The sequence below is a fragment of the Carcharodon carcharias genome, chromosome 21, assembly GCF_017639515.1.
Source record: "Carcharodon carcharias isolate sCarCar2 chromosome 21, sCarCar2.pri, whole genome shotgun sequence".
In the NCBI taxonomy this organism is placed as follows: Eukaryota; Metazoa; Chordata; class Chondrichthyes; order Lamniformes; family Lamnidae; genus Carcharodon; species Carcharodon carcharias.
Genome location: NC_054487.1, coordinates 86,887,777 through 86,907,507, shown reverse-complemented (window position 1 = coordinate 86,907,507; position 19,731 = coordinate 86,887,777). Strand labels below are relative to the sequence as shown.

The window sequence follows — 19,731 nt, the reverse complement described above, 5'->3', positions numbered from 1 at the left end:
CTACCTTGCTCAACTCTTAGAATTTGTTTTTGTTCTCGACCAAGCACTTTGAGTATTTCATCATGTTATGTTGAAGGTGTTATATAAATACTGACGCTAACTGTAGCTGAGGAGAGTGGGCAGTCTAAAGACATGGACTTTGAATGTCATTTTAGCTGGTCAGTGTGTACAGTAAATAAACCCTTGTTTTTGTTTCCTGAATTGATGTTAGCTGGAGGGGATGGTACAGTGGGGTGAAGCACTATGCTTTCACTTCCAGGGCCAGTACTTTAAAGCAACCCAGCTGATGAGCTCCTGAACTCCTCGTTGTTGTGATTCCATCAAATAGGGCATTCCATGATGCTATTAGGTTGGAAATTCCAAGAAATTGATTCAGTGACGATGAAGAAGCAGTAGTATAAATCCAGGTTAGGATGAAGTGTAACAATTTGTCAGTGTTCTTGTCCTTGTCCTGCTTGATGGCAGAGCTGGCAGAGCTGGAAGCTCCTGTCAGAGTAACTATGATGGACTGCTCACTGCATGCTGCAGATAGTACACATTGCAGCCACAATGCACCAGTGATGGAGGCCATAGGTATTGCATCCAGTGGCAGGATCACCAATTGAGCAAATTACTCTGTCCTAAATGGCATAATGTCCTAAATAGTTTAAAACAGCGAGAGGACAGCTAGGAGTTTCACAGTTTAAAACAGCGAGAGGACAGCTAGGAGTTTCACAGTTTAAAACAGCGAGAGGACAGCTAGGAGTTTCACAGTTTAAAACAGCGAGAGGACAGCTAGGAGTTTCACAGTTTAAAACAGTAAGAGGAAAGCCGGGAGCTTCACAGTTTGAAACAGCAAGAGGAGAGCCAGGAGTTTCACAGTTTGAAACAGCAAGTGGAGAGCCGGGCATTTCACGGTTTAAAACAGTGAGAGGAGAGCGGGCGTTTCACACCTTAAAACAGCGTGAGGGGAACTAGGAGCATACTGGGAGCGGATCTGCGTGAGAAGGGCAGCAGCGGCAGTGGGAGATAAAAACCGGTGGCAGAGGGCCCCTTCAACCTGTTTCTACCTGTAAGGGCCGAAGTGTGACATCACAGGAAAACAGGTAGGTGATTGGTGGGTATCTCTTCCCCTGTCTCTTTTGATTGATCAAATGGTTTAAATCAGGAGACGTTATTACAGCTGAAAGTACAGTTAAGAAATTCACTTTTAAAATATTTAACATCCAAATTAATTAATTAAATAGAATAGAGATGGCTGGGCAGACGATGTGTTGCAGCTGTAGTATGTGGCCCTTGGTGGACGCCGGTATGATCCACAGTGACCACATCTGCAGCAAGTGTTGGCTGTTCGAGGAACTTCGGCTCAGAGTTGATGAACTGGAGGCCGAGCTGCGGACTCTGCGACACATCAGGGCGGTGGAGAGTTACCTGGACACTCTGTTTCAGGAGGCAGTCACACCCCTTAGATTAATTACATCAAATTTGGTCCGTGGTCAGGAACAGGAGGGTTTGACTGCAAGTGAAGCAGGTATGGGGATCCAGAATTTAACTTTGGAGGAGCCTCAGCCAGTGCCCTTGTCCAATAGGTACGAAGTTCTTGCTCCCGGTGTGGATGAGGGCACAGACTGTAGGGAGGATGAGCAAACTGACTACAGCACTGTGGTACAGAGCGCCATTCAAGTTGGGTGTGGGGGGGAGAGAAAGGAGAAATGTAGTAGTAATAGGAGATAATATAGTTAAGGGAATAGACACTTGTCCCTGCAGCAAAGACAGAGAGTCCCGAAGGCTGTGTTGCCTACCTGGTATCAAGGTTTAGGACATCTCTTGGCTGGAGAGGAACTTGGAGTGGGAGGGGAAGGATCCAGTTGTCGTGATTCACGTAGGCACCAACGACATAGGTAGGACCAAGAAAGAGGTTCTGCTGAGGAGCTATGAGCAGCTTGGGGCTAAATTGAAAAGCAGAACCACAAAAGTAGTAATTCTGGATTACTACCTGAGCCACGTGCAAATTGGCATAGGGTAAATAAGATTAGAGAGGTAAATGTGTGGTTCAAAGATTAGCGTGGGAGAAATGGGTTCCGATTCATGGGGCACTGGCACCAGTTCTGGGGAAGAAGAGAGCTGTTCCGATGAGATGGGCTTCACTTGAACCATGCTGCGACCAGTGTCCTGGCGCATCGTATAACTAGGGCTTTAAACTAATTAGTGGGGGGTGGAGGGTTCAATAGAAGGGAAGTTTAGAAAATCGAAAATAACTGAGAGCAGAGTTGGAGGGTAGTGAATAGGTGAACGATAATCAAAGTGTGACAGGAAGGGGCAGAACAGAAGAGTGCAGCAGAAATTGGAACCAGAATGAGTGATAACATAAAAATTCAAGGCTTAAGGCTCTTTATCTGAATGCACACAACATTTGTAACAAGATAGATGAGCTGATGGCACAGATAGAAATAAATGGATATGACTTGATAGCTATTACAGAGACATGGGTGCAGGGTAACCAAGACTGGGAACTCGATATTCGACGTTCTGGAAAAATAGACAAAAAGGAACAGGAGGTGGGGTAGCTTTGTTAATAAAGGAAGGTATCAGTGCATTGGTGAGTAGTGATATAAGTGCAATGGATCGTGATATGGAATCAGTTTGAGTGTAAATAAGGATTAGAATGGGGAAGAAGTCGCAGGTGGGAGTCATCCTATAGGCCCCTGAAGAGTTGCCTTACAGTAGGACAAAGTATAAATTAGGAAATGATGGAGGCTTGTAAGAAGGGTGCTATAATTGTCATGGGTAATTTTAGCCTGCACATTGACTGGACAAATCAGATTGGCATGGGTAACATGGAAGACAAATTTCTAGAGTGAGTCAGGGATTGTTTCTTAGAGCAATATGTTGCAGAACCTACCCGGGAACAAGCTATTTTAGATCTAATAATGTGTATTGAGGTAGGATTAATAAGAGATCTCATAGTTAAGGATCCTCTATGGGGCAGCGATCACAACATGGTAGAATTTCAAATTCAGTTTGAGGGTGAGCAACTTGGATCTCAAACCAGTGTCCTCAACTTAAATAAGGGCAATTACAGAGGTATGAAGAAAGAGTTGTCTAAAGCAGACTGGGCAAATAGACTAAGGGGAAGGTCAGTGGATGAGCAGTGGCAGACATTTAAGCAGATATTTCAAAACGCTTAGCAAAAATTTATGCCGGTCAAAAAGACTCCATGAGAAGGATGAACCACCCATAGTTTACAAAGATGGTCAAGGAGAGCATCCAATCAAAAACTAAGGCATACAAAGCGGCGAAAACTAGTGGCAGGACAGAGGATTGGGAATTTTTTTAGGAACTGGCAGCGGATAACTAAAAAGCTAATAAAGAGGGAGAAAATTGATTATGAAAGTAAATTGGCAAGAAATATACAAACAAACAGCAAGAGCTTCGGGTATATAAAAAGAGAGTAGCTAAAGTGAGCATGGGACCCTTGGAGGATGTGACTGGAGAATTGAGAACAGAGAAATGGCAGATAACTTAAATCAATATTTTGCATCAATCTTCACCATGGAGGACACTATAAACATTCCAAAGATATCAGATAAACAAGGAGCTAATGGGAGGAAAGATCTTGTAACAGTCTCTAAGATGAGGGACAAAGCATTTGAGAAATGAATGGGACTGAAGGCAGACAAGACGCCAAGACATGATGGCCTGCATCCAAGGGTTTTAAAGGAAGTGGCTGCAGAGAAAGTGGACATTGGTCGAAATATTCCAGAATCACTGAATTCTGGAGTCCCAGTGGATTGGAAAACCGCTAATGTGACGCCCCTGTTCAAGAAGGGAGGGAGACAAAAAGCAGGAAACTATAGGCCAGTAAGCCTAACATTTGTCATTGGGAAAATGCTAGAGTCCATTGTTAAGAAAGAAATGGCAGGACATTTAGAAAAGCTTAATGCAATCAAACAGAGTCAACATGGTTTTGTGAAAGGGAAATCATGTTTGACAAATTTGCAAGATTGCAAATTTGAGGATATAACAAGCAGAGTTGATAAAGGGGAGGTGGTCGATGTAGTATATTTGGATTTCCAGAAGGCATTCGATAGGGTGCCACATAAAAGGTTATTGCACAAGATAAGAGCTCATGGTATAGAGGGTAATGTATTAGCATGGATTGAGGATTGTTTAACACACAGAAGACAGAGAGTCGGAATTAATGGGTCTTTTTCAGATTTGGAAAAATGTAACTAGCGGATTGCCACAAGGATCAGCCCTAGGGTCTCAATTATTTACTATCTATGTTAATGACTTGGAGGAGGGGCCAGAGTGTAATGTATCCAAATTTGCTGATGATACAAAAATAGGTGGAGGGGCATATTGTGATGAGGACATAAGGAATCTGCAAGGGGTTGTGGAAAGGTTGAGTGAGTGGGCAAAAATTTAGCAGATGGAGTTTAACCTAGGAAAGTGTGAGGTCATGCACTTTGGTAGGAAAAATCAAAAGGCAGACTATTACTTAAATGGAGAGAGACTCCAAAAACTTGCAGCACAGAGGGACCTGGGTGTTCTTGTGCATGAAACACAAAGTTAGCATGCAGTTACAGCAAGTACCTGACAGGGGAGAGACCTTCATCGTGTTTCTGCCAGGGAAAGAGCAATGGCTATAACCAGTCAAACCCCTTACCATGGGGTACCTAACACCATCCGAGTCATGGTGAAGGGCAGCGAGCAAGGAACAGGAATGGATAGGACCTTCTTCACCAAGAGGATCCTATTCAAGCTGTGTGGTTTCGAGGCTGCGGAGATCTACTGCCTACAGAATTTCCCCAGCGCTGGTTTCTTTGATGTGACCTTCAAGCAAGTGGCAGCTTGTGTCAAACTCCTGAAGGTGTTTGAGGAAAAGAAAGACCTGCCAGAAATGAAGATCCTGACGGCAGAGCCGCTTTTTGCTCTACCGTTGCATCGAGAACGGGTTGCGACGGTGCATCTGTACAACCCCTACGTTCCTGTCGCTGACGTGCTCACCTTCCTTACCAGGTACTTCGATAAGGTTGGGAGCTGCACTGAAGTTAAAGATAATTTGGGGATCTGGACATATAAATGCCAGGTTAAGGTAACGTTCAAGACCGACGGTAAGGGAGCCGTTTTCCACCCCCCTTCCAGATTCGCTATTGGGGGAAGCCGTGGGTACCTTGTCTACGCTGGGCAACCCAAACTTTGTTGCTCATGTGGCAAGTCTGGTCATGTGACGGCCAACTGCAGTGCTGTCCTCTGCAAGAACTGCAAAAAGGAAGGGCACCAGACAAAAGATTGTAAACAGGCTAAGTGCTGCAACCTGTGTGGCGAGGCAAGTCACCTCTACAAGACCTGCCCCAAACGTTGCCGTACTTATGCACAGGCAGTCAAAGCCAACGAGGGGGAAGCAGAAGAAATGCCTGGTGTCACTCCAACCACCAAGGCCCCCAGGGAGAACAACGGGACAAAGGAGGACACAGAGAGAGAAAAGGTGGAGGAAAAGATTGGGGCAACAGACAGCCAATCAAGAGCACTGCCCCCTGAACCTCCCACTCCTCAGGACAGCGAATCAATGGAGGAGGAGGAGGCAGCAGTGGGAAAACAGCAGGGGGAGTGGCAGCTGGTGAAGAGAGCCAAAAGGAAGAAGGGGCTAAAAAGAAACCAAGCCATTTCCCAGACAAGAGTCAAGAGGCGTCTCCTATCCGACACGGATAACAAGAGCAGCAGCTCTTTGGACGAAGAAGTGCCAGGGCAGCGCCAACAGAAGAAGCGGCAAAACGCTAGGGAGTTGGAGGACGAGACACCCGAGCTCCAGAACATTGGAGACAATGAGGAGACCAGCGCACCCCAACTTGGCCCACAACCTGAAGAGGCCAGTGTACCACAACCCCAGGAATCTGGGAACAGTGAGGCGCTCAGCTCACCCCAGCTCCGGGAAGCCGGGACCAGCAACGCCCCAGAGGGGGAGAGGATTGGAGAAGCTTCTCCAACAGAGGACATTTCAAACCCCGCTCTCTGCACGGACCCCCAGATGCCACCCGAGCAGAACATCTCCAATGGGGAGGTTCAGGACGCTTTCCTCAGCCCATCCCAAGTGAAGCAATTTGAGCACACCACAGGCATGAAGGGACTCTCAGAGACAACAGGTTTGGTAAGCGACTAACTGCTTTAAAATGGGTGCAAAGATTGTATCCATAAATGTGTGTAGCATTAAATCTACTACGCGATGTGTTGTGACCTTGGATTACCTTGCCAAGGTCAAAGCTGACCTGTTGTTTCTGCAGGAGTGTGCGATACCGCACCTCAGCTCCTACAGGCATTGGTCACGATGGTGGTCCCATGGGCCATCAATCTGGTCAGGAGGAAACGACTCTCGTTCCTCCGGCCTGGGGATTCTGCTGCGGGGAGGCAGCTTCACCGTCTCCCAGGTTAAGGAGGTGGTGGGCGGGCGCCTCCTCATAGCAGACGTAATGTACAAGAATGCTTCACTCCGTTTAATTAAAGTCTATGCCCCGTCACAAGGGGCTGAGCGGCTGGAGGTTTTTCAGCAGCTCCCACTGCTGCTGGCGACCTGCAGGTCGGTCATTCTGGGCGGTGACTTCAACTGCATCATCGATGCGGCTAGACGATCCGGCAGGGCCGACAGCAGATTGGACGCTATGTCCAGATCCCTGATGGAAACAGTAAAGGATGCCAAGCTGCACGACGTCTTCAGCAACCCTGCAGACGGAGTGCAGCATAGATACACCTGGTCATGGCCTGACGGGTCCGTCTGTTCCAGGATAGATTTCCTGTTTGTGTCCCGTGCATTCACAGTCAGATCCATCAATGTCAAGCCGGTGTTCTTCTCTGACCACTGCCTCCTACTGGCTGACTGTCACTTAGAGAAGGACCAGAGGGTTGGCAGGGGGGCATGGAAGCTAAACATGCAACTGCTGACCCCATAGAACATTGAGGAGCTCAAGAGGGATTACAAAGATTGGAGAACCATGAAACTCCTCTTTGAGTCACTGACACACTGGTGGGAAGCGTTCAAGGGAAACATCAAGAGGTTATTCGTCCTCAAAGGCACCCAGAAAGCTAGTTAGGAACAGAGGGAAATGTCCCGACTTAAGAAAAACATGCAGAATCTGCTCCAGCTGCAGTCGATGGGGGTCGATATCAAGGAGGAACTCCAAGAGGTGAAGAGCCAGCAAGCCTCGCTCTTTGCCTCGGAGGCCTCCAAGATCATCTTCCGTTCCAGAGTCCGCTCTGTGGAGCAGGATGAGACGTGCTCACGTTTCTTCTTCCAAAAGGTACACAGAGGGAGCTCTGTGATCAATAGCCTGAAGGAAGAAGACGGCTCAGTAAAGTCATTGCAATCTGACATTTTGAGGATCAGCAAATCCTTTTATGCCGGATTGTATGACGTGATGCTGACAGACAGCATGGCCTCCCAGTCCTTCCTGTCCTCTATCACGGAGGTCTTAGATGACAGTACACGGGAGAGTCTGGACAAAGCGCTAACTCCTGATGAACTGACTGAGGCCCTTGAGTCCTTCGAGAAGAGTAAAACTCCCGGAAGCGACGGCTTGCCGGCGGAGTTGTATTCGGCTCTGTGGGACTGGATCGGCCCGGACCTGCTAGAAGTGTATGAGAGTATGCTCCTGGCCGGCAGTATGTCAGAATCCATGAGGAAAGGCATTATCACCCTCATCTACAAGCACAAGGGGGAAAGGGAGGAAATTAGAAATTGGCGACCCATTTCACTGTTGAATGTGGACTATAAAATTCTGTCCAAGGTCATCGCCAATCGGGTCAAATCCGCTCTGGAATTGGTGATCCACCCTGACCAGATCTGCACTGGGCCGGGCAGGAAGATCTCTGACAGCCTCATGCTGCTCAGGGATACGATTGCCTATGTACAGGACAGGGGTGTGGACACCTGCCTCATCAGCCTGGATCAGGAGAAGGCCTGTGACAGAATATCGCACACCTACATGGTGGATATGCTCTCCAAAATGGGGTTTGGGGAGGGAATTCGCAATTGGATCCAACTGCTCTACACTAACATCAGTAGTGCAGTCTCAATCAATGGGTGGGAATCAGATAGCTTTCCTATTAAATCTGGAGTCAGGCAGGGCTTCCCTCTCTCGCCTGTTCTCTTCGTGTGTTGCATAGAACCCTTTGCTGAGTCCATCAGGAAGGATCCGGGCATAAGAGGAGTGATGATCCCAGGTAGTGGAGGCACTCAGATCAAAGTCTCCCTGTACATGGACGATGTCGCCGTCTTCTGCTCGGATCCGCTGTCAGTGCACAGACTGAGCCGCATCTGCGACCAGTTCGAACTGGCCTCGGGAGCCAAGGTAAATCGTTGGAAGAGCGAGACCATGTTCTTTGGGAAATGGGCTGACCGATCCTTTGTCCCCTTCACTGTCAGGGTTGATGGCCTGAAGGTGCTGGGGATATAGTTCGGAGGGACCAGGGCACGCGTTAGAAACTGGAAGGAGCGAGTGTCTATGGTGAAAAGGAAACTGGGCATGTGGGAGCGACGCTCCCTCTCCATTGCGGGTAAGAACCTGGTCATCAGGTGTGAGGCACTCTCGCTGTTGCTGTACGTGGCGCAGGTCTGGCCCATTCCACACACCTGTGTGGTGGTGATCACCCGAGCCATCTTCCGCTTTATCTGGAGGTCGAAAATGGATCGTGTCCACAGGGACACTATGTACAAGCCTCTAGATAAAGGGGGAAAAAACGTGCCCAACATCGCCCTCATACTGATGGCCACCTTTGTGTGCGGTTGCATCAAGCGGTGCGTAGACCCTCAGTATGCAAAGTGTCACTACATGTTGAGGTTCTACTTGTCCCCGGTGTTGCGAAGGATGGGTCTGGCCACGATGCCGCGGAACGCTCCAAGTAGTTGGACCGTGCCGTACCACCTGTCCCTCGTGGGAAAATTTATGCAGAGAAACACCTTTGACCACAAGTCCGTCAGGCAGTGGTCGGCATGTAACGTCTTAAAGGCCCTGAGGGAAAAGGAGAGGGTGGATCCTCTGGGATGGTTCCCTGAGCAGACTGACAAAGTCATTTGGCAGAATGCTTCATCACCAGAACTTTCCAACAAGCACCAAGATGTAGCTTGGCTGGTGGTGAGAAAGGCCCTCCCTGTAAGATCCTTCCTACACGCCAGGAGTCTCACCCCCTCTGCACGTTGCCCTCGAGGTGGCTGTGGTGGGGAAGAGACCGTTGTTCACCTCCTTGTAGATTGTGTCTTTGCGAAGAAGGTCTGGAGAGAGATGCAGTGGTTTCTGTCGAGGTTCATCCCGAGCAGTTCTGTGACACAGGACTCTGTGCTCTACGGGCTGTTCCCAGGGACACACACCGAGACAAACATCAACTGCAACTGGAGGATCATCAACTCGGTGAAAGACGCTCTTTGGTCTGCCCGAAACTTGTTGGTTTTCCAGCGCAAAGAGTTGTCCCTGACCGAGTGTTGCAGACTGGCACATTCCAGGGTCCAGGACTACGTGCTGAGGGACACAGTTAAGCTTGGGGCAGCCGCCACAAAGGCGCAATGGGGAAGGGTCGCTGCCTAAGACCTTTCTGCCACAGTGCACTGGGGGGGCTGGGAACTGTAAAGAGCCCCTCAGGCTGTACAGATTAAAATGAATGTCTGCCAATGATTGTAATATTCATTGTTTGTTCTGATGCACCTTGTGATTCATGTTGTAAAAGTTGAACCTGTTTGTATTTTTGTAATGGTGATTTGAAATGGTTCGAAATGTTTTTGAAGATTTATGAATAAAGTATATTTTTGCAAAAAAAAAATTGAGAAGGTAAATTAAATTTTGGCCTGTATTGCTAGGGGGTTGGAGTTTAAAAATAGAGAAGTCTTGTTACAACTGTACAGGGTGTTGCTGAGGCCACACCTGGAGTACTGTGTACAGTTTTGGTCCCCATATTTAAGAAAGGAGACACTGGCATTGGAGACAGTTCAAAAGAGATTAGCTAGGCTGATTTCTGAGATGAAGGGGTTGACTTATCATGAACCGCTAAACAGTTAGGCCTCTATTCATTAGAGTTTAGACAAATGAGAGGTGATCTTATTGAAACGTACAAGATTCTGAAGGGGCTTGATAGGTTAGATGTTGAGAAGATGTTTCCACTTAGTGGGGGAATCTCGAACTAGGGGACATAGTTACAGAATAAGAGGACACTCATTTAAAACTGAGATGCAAAGGAATTTCTTCTCCGAGAGTAGTGAATGCCTGGAATTCTGAACCTCAGAGTTGTGGAGACTAGATCGCTGAAATTATTTAAAGGGAGAGATAGGTTTTTGAAATTTTGGCGAGTTGAGGTTGATGAGGAGCTGGCACGAAAGAGTAGTTGAGGCCTGGGGCAGATCAGCCATGATCTTATTGAATGGTGGGGCAGGCCTACTCCTGCTCCTATTTCGTATGTTCTTATGTATCAAGCATGTTGAATGTTATTGCAACTGTGCTCATTCCTGACTTAAACCTTGGGGCTAATGGAGAAGCATTTAGGAGTCAAGTGTAAGCCCCTCATTCTAAATAACCCAGCTTCCGCCCTCTTCTCGTCGTCATGGTGTTGATATGCTGGGGTTATTTTCTTTTATTGGGAAACTGATAAGCTCCTGATGCGTTATAGGGCTATGAGGAGAGAGCGGGACAAAGGAGATTTGTTTTGGATTGTTCTTGCAATGATCTCTTCTGTGCTGTAAAATGTGTGGTCCCATGCTGCAGGAACTACCCTGGCAGGACCTCCCTGTCTTGTTACATAGATGGGTTGTATTTACATGCCACCTGTAACAAAATAAAATAACCCAAGGAGCTTCAAAGGAGCTTTATCAAACAATTTAACACTAAACCATATATTAGGCAGATGATGAAAGGCTTTGTCAAAAGAGTGTTTCTAAAGGTTGACCAAAAGAAGAGAGAGAGAAAGAGACGGAACGGAGAGGCTTGGGAAGAAATTGCAGACCTTAGGGCTTGGGCAAGCCAGTGGTGGAGCAAAGAATATCATGAGACCTGCATAAGAGAAGAGCAGAGATCTTGGAAGATTGTAAGGCTGAAAGTGGATGCTGGAAGGATATTTCGCCTTTTGGGAGAAACTAGAACTAGGGGACATTCTGTAAAGATATGGGGTCTCCAATTTAAGAAGGAGATGAGAAATTTTTTTCTGAGGGTGGTGAGTATGTGGAGCACTCTTCCCAAAGCACGGTGGACCCAGGGTCATTGAATATTTTTAAGGCAGATGTAGGTAGATTCTTGACTGACAAGGGAGTCAAAGTGTACACAGGAGATACACAGGACAGTAGAGTTGAGGCCACAATCAGATCAGCCAAATGGTGGAGCAGGCTAGATGGGACAAATGGCCTACTCCTGCTCCTAATTCATTATGTTCTTCTGTTGGAGGTTACAGAGAGAGGGAGGGTCAGACCATGGAGAGATTTGTGCACAAGGATTAAGAACTTTAAAATCAAGGCATTGCTAGACTTAAAGAAATGCAGATACAGGTTTTTAATAAGTGACTTTATTTTGAAGAAACAATTTTACTTTAAAAATTATACTTAATTAAATCAATCAATATTTTGCTTGTGTCCTTCTACAGCTTACATTTAGTTGCAAGGAATGGGACCCAAATCTTCCTTCTTTGAGCCTCCCTAACCCCGAGTATGTCGCTCCAGAATACATCCTGTCAGTGAGTTGTGATCTGGCCAGTGATATGTACTCGTTAGGAGGTGTCCTGTTTGCTGTGTTTAATGACGGCAAGCCTATCTTCGAGGTCAACAAGCAAGATATTTTCAAGAGTTTCAGTAGACAGCTGGATCAGGTAACATCCTGCCAAACCTGCCTCCCCCCCTTCACCATCTCCCATTCCGCGAGCCTACCAGGCCGGATCTTCCAGCTCAGGCACCACACACCCCTGCCCCAGTCCCCACACTTCCATCTAAGATCATATTATGAGATCTATCTCTGACTCCCTTGCCTACAATCTCTCAGAATTGTTGAGTATCCACCTTCCCTCATGGCTCCTTTTCTATCTAATGTTGCAAATGGTTCCTTCATGTCGATTAGTGTCCCCCAACCACCCACCCCAGCCCCCTTTTCAAAACAACCCATCCTCAAAAAAATCAGCTTAACCCCCAGCAGTGTCTTTGCAAACTACTGTTTAGTCTCCAACCTCTCCTTTCTGCTCGAATGAAATTGTCACTCTCCAAATCCATGCACATCTTTCTCACAACCAAATGCTTGAATCTCTCCCCTGCCATACAGCTGAACTGCCTCCAATCATTCACTAATGGTGTCCTTAGTCAATGTGAGCAGTATACCATCCCCTCTATCTTTGGCACCACACCATCCTTCACCAATGTTTCCCCTCCATAGTCCCGCTCAGTGGAATTGTCCTCCTTTGGTTTCACTTTTATGTGCCCAATCATAGTCAAGAGTACCTTTAGCAATGGGTACTCCTCCATCTTTCCTTTGGAGTACCACAAAGATGTGTCCTTGGCCAATCTTTCCTAGGATCAGGGGGAAGCTATTCAGCTCCTCGATCTTATTTTGCTATTCTGTTAGATTATAGCTGATATCCGCCTCAATTCATTTACCTGCCTTTGCTCCATGTCCCTTTATTCTCTTACCCAACAAAAATCTATCCATATCAGTCTCAAATTTCATTTGTCCCCCAGCCATTTGGGAGATGGAGCTCCAGATTTCTGCTTCCCAAATGACCCAGCTCTAATTTGAAGATTATAGAATGCTCTCCAACACCCAATCCACATTCCTCCTTTTAAATCTGCCATTAAAACCTACCTTTTGAAACGAGCTTTATGATCACACTCCTGTTATCGTCTCCTTTGGCCTTGTGCTCATTTTCAAACCTCTTGTGCGAGGTCCTTTGGGATGTCTCTTTGGTTTAAGGGCACTGTATAAATACAAGCTTGCTTGGCTTAAGGCTTACGTTATGGATGCCGTTTCAATTTTTGCAGCTCACCCGTTTAGGCCCCAACATACTGCATAAAGTTCCTGAAGAAGCTCGGGAGCACATGAAATTGTTGCTCAATGTAACTCCCACTGTCAGACCAGACGCTGACCAACTAAGTAAGGTAAGCAAAGAAGCAGGCAGCAGTCACACGAGCGTGAAATCATATTTCTTTTAATAATCATTCTTCATATTAACAATCAGTTGCCTGTTTCTCTTTAATGCATAAGTCAGAGTATTCTCAGCTGTGGACCTATTTTATGGTAGGAAATAGAGATAGTTTAAGTAAGTTATATTGGTATTTGTGGGTGTTAGAAATGAGTTTTAGCTTTAATGTTTAAGTATATTTTGTATTTCTGTATCTGTGTTAAGAAAAGATCAAGTTCGGTTTCAGTTTCACTTTAAAAGCTGTCTGCATTTCTAATGAGAGTTTATCACTAAGAGAAGTTAAGCAAACACGAGTAGAAAAATTGGGCTGTTGCCTAGCAACAAGGGCCCAGAGAGGCAGTCACTGCCACAGCCATACAGAAGAAACTAGAAACAGCAGTTTTTGAGTTCTGTTTTGAAGACAGCTGCCAGGCAGAAGCGGCCTAGAATGCTCAGATAGCCAGTTCCAAGCTAAGGTTGGTTGAAAGTAGCTGCAAGAGAGAGAATGGAGCAAAAGGGACAGTAAGTCTCAAGCTAAAGAAGAAAGTCCCCAAGTCCAGGGGAGTGGAACAGAGGAATGTCCCAAGCAAACCCTCTAATCAAAGGAAAGACAGGAACCTGGAAAAGGCCCTGTTAAGTGAAGTTAAGAGTGAGGGGTAGAGGAAGGCCCCAAGCTTCAAGTTTAAAGCGACAAAAGCTGCAGGAAGCAGGTTTAAAGCGATATAAGGTGATTTATGTTGTGAGAAGTTAGAAGGTCCAAAGAGACAGCTGAAGGTCTGTAACTCTTTGTTATGGGCATGGGAAGCAGTAGTGAACTGTTGACAGCTGAGTCAGTGAAAGGGAGTGGGTGAAAGATAGCTTGAATGCATGTGGTGACCAAGGGGAGAGGAACACGTGAAGGAGAGTTCGAAACCCTGGAGGTGAACCCTTGTGGAATGCGCCTAAGAGGAAGAGTCAGTTTGGCAGAAGATTCCAAGGCGTGTTCTTGGAAAGTGGAGATTGGAAACCCTTATGTGGAAGACGGAGTTCAGTGAGACTGATTGGCTCACAGTGTGACAAACACCTTGGGGAAGCTGAGGAGAGATTCATAGCATCTGGTTGAGGTGGCATCTGTCACTTGGTTTCAGAGTGTGGTGTGTTTGACCACAGGTTACCAGTTGGTTTACATGGACTGTATTTACTGTGAACATTGGAGTATAAGAAGAAGTCTGAAGAAAAGTCATATGGACTCGAAACGTTAACTCCGTATCTCTCTTCGCAGATGCTGTCCGACACGCTGATTTTTTCCAGCATTTTCTGTTTTTATTTCAGAGTATCAGATAGCTTTTGAAACTTGTGTTATCCTTTCAAATCTGTATATATCTGTAAAGGTATAGTTGTGGGTGAAGGATCATTGTAATGTAGTTTATCTTTTCTTGTTTAATAAATATTTTATGCTTTTGTTAAAAGCTCATTAGCTGACTCCTGTGACTCTGTTCAGTAGCTCTTCTCCACATACCTAAACAAACAAATAAAAGTTAGGATCTCTCAAGCTGGGTTTCACTCTGGGATCAGGCTTTCCCAGTGGTAACCTCAGCTGGGGAGAAGTGTAGTCATTGTTGGAATGTAGGGAAACACAGCAGACAGTTTGCACACAGCAAGCTCCCACAAATAACAGTCAAATAAGTGACCAGATAATCTGGTTTAGTGATGTTTGGTTGATGTATAAAAGTTAACCAGGGCACTGTGGAGAACGTCCATGCTTTTCTTTGAAATATTGCCATGGGTTGTTTTTAGGTCCACTTCACCAAACTGACAGTGCAGCACACCCTCAGTACTGCCCCTCCAACAGTGCAGTGCTCTCTCAATGCTGCTTCTTTGACAGTTCAGCACTGCCTCAGTACTGCCCCTCCAACATTGCAGCGTGCCCTCGGTACTGCCCCTCCAATAGCGCAGCACGCTTTCGGTACTGCCCCTTCAATAGCGCAGCGCGCCCTTGTACTGCCCCTTCAATAGCGCAGTGCGCCCTTGTACTGTCCCTTCGACTGTTGCAACTCGTACATAATTCCTTTCTTTCTGATGAATTCTCTGCACTTTTTCCAGATCCCTTTTTTTGATGATGTAGGCGCCATGACTCTGCAGTATTTTGATTCGCTATTCCAACGAGACAACCTCCAGAAATCGCAGTTTTACAAAGGTCTGCCAAAAATCTTGGCAAAGCTTCCGAAGGTATGGTTAGTTCAACTGTGACTTGATATGGCTGACAATGAAACATGTGCTCAAAACAGGGTGCTGCAAGTCATGGGGTGTTCATATCCGATCTGATAATGCCACAAATTAAGAAATTTTTGATAAATCTACAAATGCTTGGAATTTGAAATAAAAATAGAAAACGCGGATCTCTGAGGGGAACACAAAACAGAACTGAAAGAAATGAAGTCTGTTTGTAGGGTGAATGTAGAAACGTCGTTGAGACGAATGGAAAAAGACACCAGGGCCAGAATTTTTCCACCGGTGTGCAGGGGTGGGCCCCGCATGTCGACGTGTAAAATGACGCGCGGTGATGTTGGGCGAGTGTCCTGACGTCACCATGCGCCATTGCAATATTTAGGTGGGCGGGCGCGCCATGTTCTCTGATGCGCACCCGCCATGATTTAATCAGTTAAGGCCCTTGAGGCAGCAATTATCTGCTATTTTATGGGGCCCGTGCGAACTTCAAGGCGTCGTACAGGCTCAATGGGCAGGGGGGTAGGGCATATTTGTACAAACCTCATCCACGGGCGGGATAAGAGGGGTGATTGGGGTCGCGAGTGATATGTGTTAGATATTTAATTGTGAAAGTTACTGACACTTGCCTGTGTGAGCGGGAATACTTCAAAACACTTCACAGCTAATTGGACAGGAGTAACAGCCTTCAGGTCAGGACTCTATAGTAAAGATAATTTTTGGGGCCTGCAGGTTTCAGGAAGCCCTCCCTTAGCCTGGGAATGGGAGTTGCGCTATCCACTGGAGGCAGCTCCTCCTCCGAGGAAGGAAGGGCCAGAAGAGGGAGGAGGCCTGGAGCTTTTACATTCAGCCTCCAGGGGAGCCACCTTTGAGAGGAGAGGTGCAGGCACAAGGGGTGCAGGGCCAACAGGAAGTCCAAGGCAGAAGGGGCCACAGACGATGAAACTATCCTGCTGCCAGGGAATACAGGCGGTGAAACAGCTACCTCAACATGTCTGAGGTGCAGTGCCGAAGGAGGCGCCGTCTCTCAAGGGAGACAGTCACTTCCATCTGTCAAATACAGGCCCTGAGATCTGCACCAACTGTGTGGGTGAGCACCCCATGCCAGTGGCGCTGAAGGTCACGGCTGCTCTCAACTTCCATGCCTCCGGGGTTGGTGGTTGATCTTTGCGGAGACTGCTCCCAGTCAGCTATCCATACTTGTATCAAGCAGGTGACAGACGCTCTGTTCAGACGTGCATTGACTTTCACCCACTACCGCTGGGACGAGGCCAGCCAGACAGAGTGAGCCAGAGACTTCGCAGTGATTGCTGGCTTCCCCCGCGTCCAGGGTGCAATCGACTGCACACATGCGGCCGTCAAGGCGTCAGCGGATGAGCCCTGCGCCTTTGTCAACAGGAAGGGATTTCACTCCTTGAACATGCAGATAGTGTGTGATCACAAGATGCAGATTCTACAAGTCTGTACAAGGTACCCAGGCAGCTCCCACAATGCCTACATCCTCAGACACTCTCAGGTGCCGAGGCTCTTCAGTGCTCCGGCTCGGCTGGATGAATGGCTGCTGGGTGACAAGGGCTATCCCCTCAGAAGGTGGCTCATGCTGCCTCTGTCACCCAAGAATAGAGGCAGAGCAACGCTACAATAGGAGCCATGCCTCTACAGGGCTGTGGTAGAGCGAACCATCAGTCTTCCCAAGATGCGCTTCCGATGCCTGGACAGTTCAGGAGGCGCACGCCAATACCCCCCAGATCGTGTGTCGCTGATACTGGTTGCATGCTGCGCTTTCCATGATCTGGTGCTGTAAAGGGGCGACGCAGTGGATGAGGAAGACATGGTCATGGTTGTTCCGGATGCACACGATGAGTCCAGCAGTGAGTCTGAGGATGAGCACGCACAGGGGAATGCTGAGGAGGTAGATGCTGATCCGGGCATATTCCAGGGGGGCAGGGATACCCAGGAGGCTTTAATCCAATGATCCTTCAGCTAGCCCACCACAGATGGACCTCCAACACACACCAGGGCTGCAGGCTCAATACCTTATACCTGAGTTCTAAATCTGCCTGGATAGGAACATTAACTAAGGGCCTTATCAATAAAGCTCAGTGTCAGACAACTCACTCATAAGATCATGGGTTTCTGTCCACCTGCAAAAGTAAGGAATCACCCTGAGCCATGCTTACATATCAAAATTTAATGATATAACAAAATGAAGTTCAGAAAAAAAAATGCAAAGGTGTTCAACATCACACTAAGTGGTCATGAACTAATAGGGCAACATAAAAGCACCAGTGAGAAACCCATGGTGTGCCTAAGGTGCCTTAAGTTTACGCTCACGGGTGCTATGTCTAGGTTCTTCCCCCCTCGCTGGCACTGGCATCTGAGACAGCCTACGCACTGTGCTGTCCTGTTGGCCTTGATCACCTTGGCAGCCTCCTCTGGCCCCTGGAGCCTTTGATGCACCCGTCTGGGAGGGAGCGGCCAGTTCCACAGCTGGCACCTCCCCAGTCGCCGCAGCCTCATGGGATCCCATGGTCACAAGCAGAGGGGCAGAGGAGCTGCTACCCTCATCCGGAGCGCCCTGAGAGGAGCCCGCAGAGACAACAGGCAGCTGCTGCATCGATGTGAGGTCACTTCGGACCTCCCTACTCACCATAGATGGATGGGCACCGAGCTGGGATACTTGGTGCCCAAACCATCTGCCACACTGGCACTGACCAGTTGAGGGCTTGCAGGCCCGAGCGCAACCCCAGGAAGCCCTGATTGGTCTGTTGGAAGAGCCTCTCCACGAGAGTCTGAGGATATGGGGCAGACATTTAGGATTGAGATGAAGAGAAATTTCTTCACCCAGAGAGTGATGAGCCTGTGGAATTCGCTACCACAAAGTGATTGAGACCAAAATATTGTATGCTTTCAAGAAGTAGTTAGATATAGCTCCTGGGGAGAAAGCGGGAGCAGGCTATTGAGTTGGATGATCAGCCATGATCACAATGAATGGCCGAACAGGCTCGAAGGGCCAAATGGCCTCCTCCTCCTAGTTTCTGTGTTTCTATGAGAGTCGCCACTCTCCATGGAGTAAGCATGGCGCTCGGCCATGAGGCACATTACATCGGTGATGTTCCGTGTGGACTCCTCCAGCACAGGCACCATGCCACTCATGTATCTCTGCCAGATCCTCCCGCATACCCTGCTGCACTTCCAGTGTTTGTTGCCTCATGGACGACTCCAGAGACACATCATCAGCCACCGACCAAGCATGTGCCTGGCCCCCTGCAGTTCTCTGACTGCCGGCGCCATGGGCACTCTCTGTCTCCGACCGCATCTCAAGTGAGCGTGAAGTGTCGTCACCGCTGTGCCCTGGGACACTAGCTGATGATCTAATTCTCACTGAGGTGCTGGTGTCTGCGCTGGTGCCTGCCTGGCAGAGATGGTATGATGCTGATGAGTCGAAATACTCAGGTCCCTCAGGTGTGTGAGGTGGCTCCTCTGCCTCCTCCTCCCAGCCCTGCTCCGGCGATCTGAAAGGAAGAACAGGGACGTTCGATTAGTTAAAGTGGAGACAATGTCAATGTGCAACCCTGTCCCCCGGATCATTATGTGCTCATCCTTTCATAATCAATGGTCAACCCATGTTGGAAGCTTCAATCACTGAGCATTCAGCAGTGCCACGCCTGCTGGGACACACATGGTGACCTCCGTGCTCAGCAAACATACCTCCCCGTGACACCCCAGCCTCACTGCCACCGGTGGACCTGGGCACATGGCGCCTCTCCAGATCCATGGCCTGCTGCTCGAACGGAGTCACGATGGCCAACTGGGCCTGGCCTCTGCCAGTCAGCATCTGCTTAGCGGAATTGTGTGCAGTCTTCTCCTGAAAAGGAGAGAAAAGCATTGATTAGTCCAGCCTGTACTTTGACTTTCAACGCATCCCTGCCAACCCCAACCAGAGTGGGACATTGCAGGGCTCCAGTGCTTTGTCACCCCGCAGTTGCCGCGCACTCATACAAAGAAGCCACGGCTGACCCACCCCCCACCTACCTTTGTCCTTATGCTGCTTCCATCACGTTTGGCACCATACGGCCTAACCTTGCAAAGCAAGGAGGCACAAGCACCTGGAACGCAAAGGCCAGAAGATGGATTGGTCCCCACGCCACTTGGAAGCTCCCCTCCCAGCATGTTAGCACCCTGACTTTGCCAAGCTTCTCAGTTCCAGCACTTTGCCTAGGAGCAGAGCCTTGAGTTTGCCCCCAAATCTATACTCTGGGTGTCAGTGTCACACATGCTGCGGGTGCAGAACCCATCTCAGCACTACCCTCTCAGGGCGAACTAGGCATGGGCAATATCTGCTGGCCTGCCTAGCGAGGGAAACATGCCGTGAAGGATTCAATGCTGTAACTGCACTCAGTTGTTGGGGGATTGGGG

At 48.0% G+C, this 19,731-nt stretch overlaps 1 protein-coding gene across 1 annotated transcript in view; it reads left to right on the top strand.

The window, feature by feature from the left end:
• The window catches only part of scyl2 (SCY1 like pseudokinase 2), an 82,833-nt gene that overhangs the window by 29,651 nt on the left and 33,451 nt on the right, over positions 1-19,731 (top strand). Inside the window, exons 6-8 of the mRNA XM_041215899.1 lie at positions 11,590-11,811; positions 12,968-13,084; positions 15,190-15,315. Of these exons, the coding sequence (XP_041071833.1) occupies positions 11,590-11,811; positions 12,968-13,084; positions 15,190-15,315 (465 nt within the window). The remainder of the gene's footprint in view (positions 1-11,589; positions 11,812-12,967; positions 13,085-15,189; positions 15,316-19,731) is intronic.